Source organism: Lynx canadensis, chromosome X, assembly GCF_007474595.2.
Source record: "Lynx canadensis isolate LIC74 chromosome X, mLynCan4.pri.v2, whole genome shotgun sequence".
NCBI lineage: Eukaryota > Metazoa > Chordata > Mammalia > Carnivora > Felidae > Lynx > Lynx canadensis.
This window is the reverse complement of record NC_044321.2, coordinates 41,507,390-41,517,318: the sequence shown is the minus strand read 5'-3', so window position 1 is coordinate 41,517,318 and position 9,929 is coordinate 41,507,390. Positions and strand designations below refer to the sequence as shown.

General features: G+C 36.4%; 1 protein-coding gene across 1 annotated transcript; it reads left to right on the top strand.

Moving 5' to 3' along the window:
• The first annotated feature begins 481 nt into the window (after positions 1-481).
• Positions 482-9,521, top strand: ZNF630 (zinc finger protein 630). Its single transcript, XM_030306010.1, has 4 exons — positions 482-1,138; positions 6,885-7,011; positions 7,241-7,336; positions 7,527-9,521. The coding sequence occupies exons 1-4, from the start codon at positions 1,124-1,126 to the stop codon at positions 9,251-9,253; spliced, it is 1,965 nt and encodes a 654-aa protein (XP_030161870.1). The 5' UTR covers positions 482-1,123; the 3' UTR covers positions 9,254-9,521.
• The last annotated feature ends 408 nt before the right edge of the window (positions 9,522-9,929 follow it).

Sequence of the window (9,929 nt, the reverse complement as noted above, 5' to 3'; positions counted from 1 at the left end):
AATAAACCCCATTATGCACATCACCCAGTATCATCAATCATCAACTCATGACCACTGTTGTTTCACCTAGACCAGGGGATGGAAAACTCTAGGCAGTGGGCCAAATATGGCCTGCTGCTGTTTTTATACAGCTGTAAGCCATGAATGGTTTTCACATTTTTTAATGTTTGGAAAAAAATCAGAAGAATATTTTGTGACATATGAAAATGATATAAAATTCAAATTATAGTGTCCATAAGTGATGTTTTATTGGAACACAGCCAGTAAACAGAATTGGCTTATGCATTGTCTATAGCTGCTTTCAATCACTGAATAATTGCAACAAAGACCATAGGCTTCACAAATCTGAAATATTTACTGTCTGTCTCTTTACAGAGAAAGTTTGCCAACCCCTAATCTAGACCACCCATTTATTTCTCTCTTCCAGATTGTTTTTGTTATTGATAACATAAAATGCACAAATATTAAATGTATAGCTCAATTAATCTTTATATATATAGTTGTTATTATTTTGAAACAAAGCCCAGATATATCATTTCATACAAAAGATAAAGACTTCAAGGTCAATACTTGAATTTTATATATTCAATATAAAATAACAGTAATAACTTCCGATCATCATTGGTTAAATTTCTTAATATCATCAAATATCTAGTCAGGACTCAAAATTTAATGAGTATCTCAAAGATTTTTTTGTCTTTTTAAATTAAGGTCCAGACAAGGTCCATACTTTACATTTGGTTTCTGTATCTCGTGAACCTCTTAATTGTCTCTAGTGTTACTTTAAATGGTCACCTGCCTTTTCATCTCTTGGAGGTTCCATAACTTATTTTCTCAGTCCTCAGTGATTAGGCATTTTGATTATTTTCAAAATTATGGTGTTAAAGACAAATCTGTGATGAAATTTCCTTCAGTTAAGTCTCTGCACACATCCATGATTATTACCTTAGGAAAAAGTTCTAGAAGTGGCATTGCTGGTCAAATGACAAAGACAATTACCAATGAATTAACAACTAATTCATTTTATATTCAGCCACTGAAGAGTGATTAATACAGCCTGGTCTCTGAAGACTCTTCTGTACCCCCACCCCACCCCCAATTGGTTTCCAAAGAGAAACAGAAAATGATGGAGTCCCAGGTAGGTTGTTTGTTTCCCACTTGGTTTTCCCACAATAAAATGAAAAAGGACAATACATTGAACACATGAATTAGAGAAATATAGACAGAATAGAAGATTAAGAGGCAGGTGAAGTTACGTGAAGATATCTGGCCATATTTGATATAAAATGAGATAAACATTTTATCTTCAAGCTTCCTGGCAGCCACAGTGAAAATGGCAAACAGGATGCTTTAGATGATTTGCATTCCCCATCAAGATAAAGCAGTTCATCAATCCATCTCCTCAAGTCAAGATTTCTGAGACTTTAGCTTAAGAAATGTTATTGTTGAGTTTTCCTAAAGACCAGCCGTTTTCAGCACAGTGTGGTATCATCAATAGTTGTTTCAAAGAGGCTATTTTTAGTTAAAATTTTCTGGCAGAGGCTTGGAGCCTGGTTTTCCATGGCTCCTTCACTGTCATCTCATAGTTTGTGGGATCATGCCCCAACTCAAGGCCAGTTCCTTCTCTACTCTTCCATTTTATGCCTTTTTATCCTTTCTTTGCAAGGGTAGTATATACATGGTGCAAAGAATGTACATAATATTGCAAAGTAAAATTTAGGAAGAAAGGGAAATATGTCTGAAATCTAATTTTTGCCTTCTTCCCTGGCATAACTAGTATTATGTAGTTTGGGGATGATCTTTACACTCTTTATACATATAATCCCTATGTGTGTAGATGTATATATGTAAATGTGTGTGAGTGATTTTATTATTTTCATGTGTTTTTTACTACACAAACTGTATCTTCTGTAACTTTAAAAAAGTGTATTGATAAAACATTTCCAATAAATCCAAACTTTACATATTTTATTATGGAAAGTTTCAGTTTTGAACATACACAAAAGCTGATTTTTGTGAACCCCTTTGTACTTATCACCCAGCTGCAAATATTATCAACCAGTGGCCAATCTTGTTTTATCTGTGGTTAATCTCCAACCATTCCTGTCATCATCATCATCATCATCATCATCGAGTCAGTCTTTTATTAATATTTTGTTGAGAATTTTTACTCCTATGTTCATGAGACATGGTTGTGTTTTTTTTGTATTGTGCTTATCATGTTTTGGCATCACAGTTATGTTGGCTTTATTTAACAAGTTGGGAAGTATTCTTTGAAAGAGTTTGGGTAAAATTAGTATTATTTCCTTCTTTTTATTTTTTTAAGTTTATTTATTTATTTTGAGAGAGAGAGCAACTGGGGGAGGGGCAGAGAAAGAATCCCAAGCAGGCTCCACGCCAACAGCCCAATATGGGGCTCGAACGCACTAACCATTAGATTATGACCTGAGCCAAAACCAAGAGTCAGATGCCTAACCGACTCAGCCGCCCAGGCACCCTAGTATTATTTCCTTCTTAAAAATTAGGAAGAATTCTCCAGTGAAGTCATCAGGGTGTGAAGTTTTATTTGTGGTTAAGTTTTTAATTATGAATTTGATCTATTTAAAAGATACAATACCATCCAGCTTTTCTATTTCTATGTATGTTGGGTTTGTTAACTTGTGATTTCCAAGTAATTTGTCCAGTTTGTCTAAGTTAGAGGTCAGCAAACTTTTTCTGTAGAGGGCCAGATAGAAATACTTAAGCTTTTGTAGGCCATATGGTCTCTGTTGCAACTACTCAGTTCTGCTTTTGTAGGTTGAAAACAGCTGTAGACAATATGTAAACCAATGAACATGGCTGTAATCCAATAAAATTTTATTTATGGACACTGAAAAATGAATTTCATACAATGTTCACATGCCACAAAATATTCTCCTTTCACTTTTTTCTTCAACAGTTAAAAGTGTAAAAACCATCCTATGCTTGTGGGCCAGATTTGGCATGCGTACCATACCCTGCTGTCCTGCAATCTGCATTGTAAATAAACTTTATTTATAAATAAAATTGTTCATAGTATCTTTTTAAATGTTTATTTATTTATTTTGAGAGAGGGAGAAAGCACGTGTGCAAGCGTGAGCAGGGGAGGGGCAGAAAGAGAGAGGGAGAAAGAGATAATCACAGGTAGGCTCTGTGCTGTCAGCACACAGCCCGATGCAAGGCTTGATGTCATGAGCCCAGAGATCATGGCCTGAGCTGAAATCAAGAGTCTGGCACTCAACTGACTGAGCCACCCAGGCACTTTGTTCATAGTATCTTTTTATTGTTCTTTTAATGTTTGCAGGATACCAGCCCCTTGTTGTGGATTCTTTTATTGTTTCTGTTTTTTTTTTCTTTGATGTCTAATGGAAATAAGAATAAGAATAGGGACGCCTGGGTGGTTCAGTCCATGAAGCATCCTACTTTGGCTCAGGTTATGATCTTGCGGGCGTGACTTTGAGCCCCATGTTGGGCTCTATCCTGACAGCTCAGAGCCTAGAGCCTGCTTCAGATTCTGCGGCTCCCTCTCCTCTGCCCCTCTCCCGCTTGCACTCAAAATGGGTCTCTCTCTCACACAAAAATAAACATTAAAAAAATTTTTTTAAAAGAATAAGAATAATCACAGCTACCGTTTATTGAATGCCTACTGTGTGCCTGACACCATTATAATAAAACATAATGGAATTACTTTGTGTTAGATACTATTATTTATCCCCATTCTTCAGAGAAAAAAAGCTGAGGCATGGGTAGTACATAGTCTCACCAATACTCTAAAGTAGTGAAGTCACAAATAAGGGAACAACCTTATCAACATATTTTTGTATATTTCTCAAATATTTATATAGACCAAATTCTTGGACATGAGAGTGCTAGGTTACAGAGCAAGCATGTTTAAAATTTAAAGGGTATTTTTCAAATTGCATTTTGATATTATGTAATAAGCTTCTACATGTGGCTTCAAATCACTTATAAAAAGGCCCATTTCCAAATACTTCTCTTACTACCAGATAGCTTCAGTGGTTTTCATTCTTACTATTTTTATGGTTGAGCATTGTATCTTATTTTCATTTGCTTTTCATTAATCATTAAATGAAATATGGCATTTTTTCACATTTTATTTGCCATTTAAAAATTTCTCTGTAAAACTCCCTTTTCTGTCTTTGTCTTTTGCTCATTGATTTCTAAGAGCTTTTTGTATATGAGTGATACAAATTTTGAAGTACACATTAAAAACTTTTTTTTGGCTATATGTCATTTTCTCACTCAGCCTTGTTGGCTGTCTTCTCTCACTAGAATATGAGATACTTGAAGAAAGATATTTTTGTCAGGTTTCTTTTTTGCTGTATCCCCAGTTCCTAGAAAAATGCCTGGTATTCAGTGGGATCTCAACTGCTTGCTGAATAGATGGATGTTTTTTTCACTTAACAATATATCTTAGAGACTTTTGCATAGCGATCCTTGTTGCTTTTTATGGTTGTATATGGAATTCTCTTATGCAGATTGAAGCACAATTCATCCAATCCCCCATAAAGTTGTCTGCATTATTTTGCTATTATAAATAGTACTGTAGTGAAGTAACATCACACATGTTCTTTTGCTTACATATATGTGTTGAATAATTTCTAGAAATGGAATTGCTGGTCAGATGACTATAGATGCTAGAGAGGATGTGGAGAAACAGGAACCCTCTTGTACTGTTGGTGGGAATGCAAACTGGTGCAGCCACTCTGGAAAACAGTGTGGAGGTTCCTCAAAAAATTAAAAGTAGATCTACCCTATGACCCAGCAATAGCACTGCTAGGAATTTACCCAAGGGATACAGGAGTACTGATGCACAGGGGCACTTGTACCCCAATGTTTATAGCAGCACTCTCAACAATAGCCAAATTGTGGAAAAAGCCTAAATGTCCATCAACTGATGAATGGATAAAGAAGATGTGATTTATATATACAATGGAATACTACTTGGCAATGAGAAAGAATGAAATCTGGCCTTTTGTAGCAACGTGGATGGAACTGGAGAGTGTTATGCTAAGTGAAATAAGTCAGGCAGAGAAAGACAGATATCATGTTTTCACTCATATGTGGATCCTGAGAAACTTAACAGAAGACCAGGGGGGAGGGGAAGGGGGGAAAAGTTACATAGACGGAAGGAGGCAAACCATAAGAGACTCTTAAATACTGAGAACAAACTGAGGGTTGATAGGGGGTTGGGGAGAGGGGAAAGTGGGTGATGGGCATTGAGGAGGGCACCTGTTGGGATGAGCACTGGATGTTGTATGGAAACCAATTTGACAATCAATTATATTAAAAATAAGATTTTGATGGATATTGTTAAATTATTGTAAGTTAATTGCCCTCAAAATATATTGTACCAGTGTATACTCGCAATTTGAGTGCTACTTTTTTTTTTACATCTTCACCATCTTAGTGACTTATCAAACTCTAAACTTTGATATTATGTAAGAAAAACATGATATTTTGATTTAATTTGCATTTCTCTTCATGTGAATGAAGTTGAACACCATTTTACATGTTTAGAAGCCATTTGCATTTTATTTTCTCTGAATTGACAGTAATGTCCTTTGATTATTTTTTAAAAGGTTAAGTTGTTAGTCATTTTCTTTTTGCTTTGTAGGAGCTCTATAAATTGAGCAAATTTGTTCTTTGTCCATCTTATGTGTTGTGCATATATATACTCCTCAGGTAGTTGCTTGTCCTTTGAATTTGTTTATGGTATATTTTGCTATGAAATACATAAAGTAATCAAATTTATCAGTATTTTCCTTTGTGACATCTGGGTCTTGTAGCATGCCTACTTAGAAGAGTTTTCTCCACTTTAAAATTATTTTTAGAATCTCTCCTGTCTTTATTTTTATGTCTTCTGATTTTCTTTGTTTAAATTTTTGTTATATCTCAAATTTATTTTTGAGTATAGTATGAAATAAGGAGTCTAACTTTACATTTTTCTGATAACTACCCAGTTTTGAACAATCTGTCTTTTCTGCATTTATTTACTTTCAAAATTCATTTGTTTATTTTTTTTTCTTTTTTCTTTTTTTTAAATTTAAGTTATAGTTAACATAGAGTGCAATATTGGTTTCAGGAGTAGAATTCAGTGATTCGTCACTTACACACAACACCCAGTGCTCATTACAACAAGTGCCCTCCTTAATACCCATCACCTATCTAACCCTTCTCCCAACCACTTCCCTCCATCAGCCCTCAGTTTTTTCTCTATTGTTAAGAGTCTCTTGTGGTTTGTTTCCCTCTGTTCTCATTTTTTCCTTTCCTATATGTTCATCTGTCTTGTTTCCTAAATTCCACGTATGAGTCAAATCATATGGTATTTGTCTTTCTCTGACTGACTTATTTTGCTTAGCATAACACGTTGTAGCTCCATCCATGTTGTTGAAATGGCAAGATTTCATTCTCTTTTAATGTTTATTTATTTATTTTGACAGAGAGAAAGCGAGAGATAGAGAGAGAGCAGGCGAGGGGTAGAGAGAGAAGGAGAGAGAGAACCCCAAGCAGGCTCCATGCTGTCAATGCAGAGCCCAAAGCGAGGCTCAATCTCATGAACTGTGAGATCATGACCTGAGCCGAAATCAAGAGTCGGATGCTTCACTGACTGAGCCACCCAGGGTGCTCCAAGATTTCATTCTTTTTGGTGGCTGAGTAATATTCCATTGCACATCTAGTTTTAGACTCTTTATTCTGTTCCACCAACTATTCTTGCTAATGGCAGAACTTACAAAGTTTTTCTCATTAAGTATGCTACACAAAATGATAAGTAGTTATCCTACAGGTGTTGCTGTGGTAAAAATGATCAGAATGAGCAGATTGTACATAATGTGCTGTTATAGGAACTAGTGACCTATGAAGATGTGGCTGTGGACTTCACCCAGGAGGAGTGGCAGCGTCTGGACCCTGCTCAGAAGATCCTACACAGAGATGTGATGCTGGAGATCTACAGCCATCTGGTCTCTGTGGGTAAGGGCAAATTCTCTGTATAACAATGAATCAAGTCCTCCCCACTCTTCAAACTGTCAAGACCATGACCTTTATGATTTTCCATTAATAGGGTCTTTATAGTTTTTTTATGTTTATATTTTTGTTATATCTGGAATTTATTTTTGTGAGTTAAGGATCCATCTTTCCTGGGAGGCCCCTGAGATAGCTTCTTCTCTTTATGAATTTCTGAATAATTTTCCCTTAACAGGGTGTTCAGGTATAAGTCCAGGTATAATCTTCAAGTTGGAACATGAAGAGGACCCATGGACCATGAAGAGTGAGTTGTCAAGGTGGATCCACTCAGGTAAGTGAGAATTGGATAGATGGCTGGGAGGGTATTTTCTTCTTCTCTGACATCAATGACATCTTTTATTCTTTAAAATTCACCAGGCCTTCTTTATAACATCCATCCCACATGAGCACCTTCTTAGCACTTCTGTTCATTGCTGTTTTATTTTTGGTTTCTATTTGATTTTATCTTTTTCTTCTTTCAGACAGGGAGAAAAGCCTTGACTCTTCCCAGCAGATCATTTCTGAAGAACTTTCATTTCAAAAAGAGATATTGGAAAAAGCCCCAAAGGATAATTCATTGTACTACCTTTTAAAAGTTTGGCGTATTGATGGTCAGACACATAAATATCAGGGAAACCAAGACAGAGTTTTGAAGCAAGTCACAGTCATTAACCATGAAACATTGACCAAGGAGAAAGGCCCCAAATATAACACACTTGGAAACAGTTTTGGTGGGTGCATAAACCTTGATCCTTCAAGTAAAAAACTCCATAATTTTGATTTATGTGAAAAGAACTTGGAATCTAATTTAGACTCACTGATATGTAATAGGAGCCATACAAGAAAGAACCCCATTGAGAGATTTGGATGCAGGAGCCCACCTAGCTTTAGTGATTCCTGTTCTGTACCTGAGAAAATTTACACTGGCATGAAACCTTGTGGACATGGTCAATGTGAAAAATTTCTCAGTCATAAACAAGTCCATATTCAGTATAAAAAAGGTCAAGCTGGTAAGAAACCCAATGTTTGTGGTGAGTGTGGGAAAGGCTTTATTAAGAAGTCACAACTTATTATACATCAAAGAATTCATACTGGAGAAAAACCGTATGTATGTGGAGATTGTGGAAAAGCCTTCAGTGAGAAATCACACCTCATTGTGCATCAGAGGATTCATACTGGGGAGAAGCCCTATGAGTGTACTAAGTGTGGGAGGGCCTTCTCCCAGAAGTCACCCTTCATTGTTCATCAAAGAGTCCACACTGGAGAGAAACCCTATGAATGTTCTGAGTGTCAAAAAGCCTTCTCTCAGAAGTCACATCTCATTATACATCAGCGAGTTCACACTAGAGAGAAGCCCTTTGAATGTAGTGAATGTGGGAAAGCCTTCTGTGAGAAGTCTCACCTTTTTATACACCAGATAACTCATACTGGGGAGAGACCCTATGAATGTACTGAATGTGGGAAGACCTTCCCTCGGAAAACACAACTCATCATCCATTATAGAACACATACTGGAGAGAAACCCTATAAGTGTACTGAATGTGGAAAAACCTTTTGCCAGCAGTCCCACCTCATAGGGCATCAAAGAATTCATACAGGAGAGAAACCTTATGTGTGTAATGACTGTGGAAAAGCCTTTTCCCAAAAGTCCCACCTTACTGGACATCAAAGGCTTCACACTGGAGAGAAACCTTATATATGTACAGTGTGTGGAAGAGCCTTCTCTCAGAAATCACCTCTTATTATACACCAGAGAATTCATACAGGGGAGAAACCCTATGAGTGTAGTGACTGTGGCAAAACCTTCTCCCAGAAATCACCCCTCATTATTCATCAGAGAATTCATACAGGGGAGAAACCCTATGAGTGTACTGAGTGTGGAAGGGCATTTTCCCTGAAGTCACATCTCATTATACATCAGAGAGCTCATGCTGGAGAGAAACCATATGAATGTAATGAATCTGGAAAGGCCTTATGTGAGACGTCTCCACTAGCTGTACATCAAAGAACTCATACTAGGGAGAAACCCACTGAATCTGCTGAATATGGTATGGCCTTTTCCCAAAATTCACAGATGATCGCATATCAGAGAACACACACAGCAGAGAAACCCTCCAACTGCAGTGACTGTGGGAAGGTGTTCTGCCAGCACATACACTTCACTGGACATCAGAACCAACATAGGAGAGAAACCTCATATAAGTACTGATTGTGGGAAGGTCTTCCCAGAAGTCAGATCTCACTATGGATGAAAAAACTCACACTGAACAGAAATCCTCTGGGTACATTGGACATGAAAAAAATGTGGCACTTCCTTTACTGTGGAATAGATTCATACATTCCTACATATTTCTGATTACTCCTCCACAGGATGATCTGGTCAGCTCTCAGAATATTTTCAACACTGTAAATATGTAATGCACTTGCTCACCTTCAAAGTATTCCTCCCCCTCACAGAATAAATACATCTGGAATAATTGGCATAGTTTTGGTGTTATTTGGTGCTTGAAGGTTTTGTAGCATTTTCCGGTGAATTTATTTGGGTATGGTGCATAATTTGAAAGCAATCTCATTGTCATCTTTCTCTATTTCTTTCATCATATTTTCTCTCTTTAGATTATATATGTATTTATGTTGATATGTCTATCAATACATAGATATAGATATATGAATCCTTGTAATTTTCATAAAAATCATCCATTTTCTCAAGGAAATATAGATTTGTGAAATTTTGAAAAAAGAAAAATATATTTATGAAGTTTTGAGCAAAGTGATCTCCTATGATTCATTTAATTTCCTCGACATATATTGTTATTTCTCCACTATCATTTCTCATAGTGTGTATTTGTGATTTCTTTTTCCCTAATTAGGTAAACTAATACTAA

Bases quoted from the DNA above. Each gene is read 5' to 3' on its own strand.
- ZNF630 (XM_030306010.1), top strand. The intron at 7,012-7,240 runs GTAAGGGCAAAT...TTCCCTTAACAG, and splicing joins CAGCCATCTGGTCTCTGTGG to GGTGTTCAGGTATAAGTCCA. The intron at 7,337-7,526 runs GTAAGTGAGAAT...TTCTTCTTTCAG, and splicing joins GTCAAGGTGGATCCACTCAG to ACAGGGAGAAAAGCCTTGAC.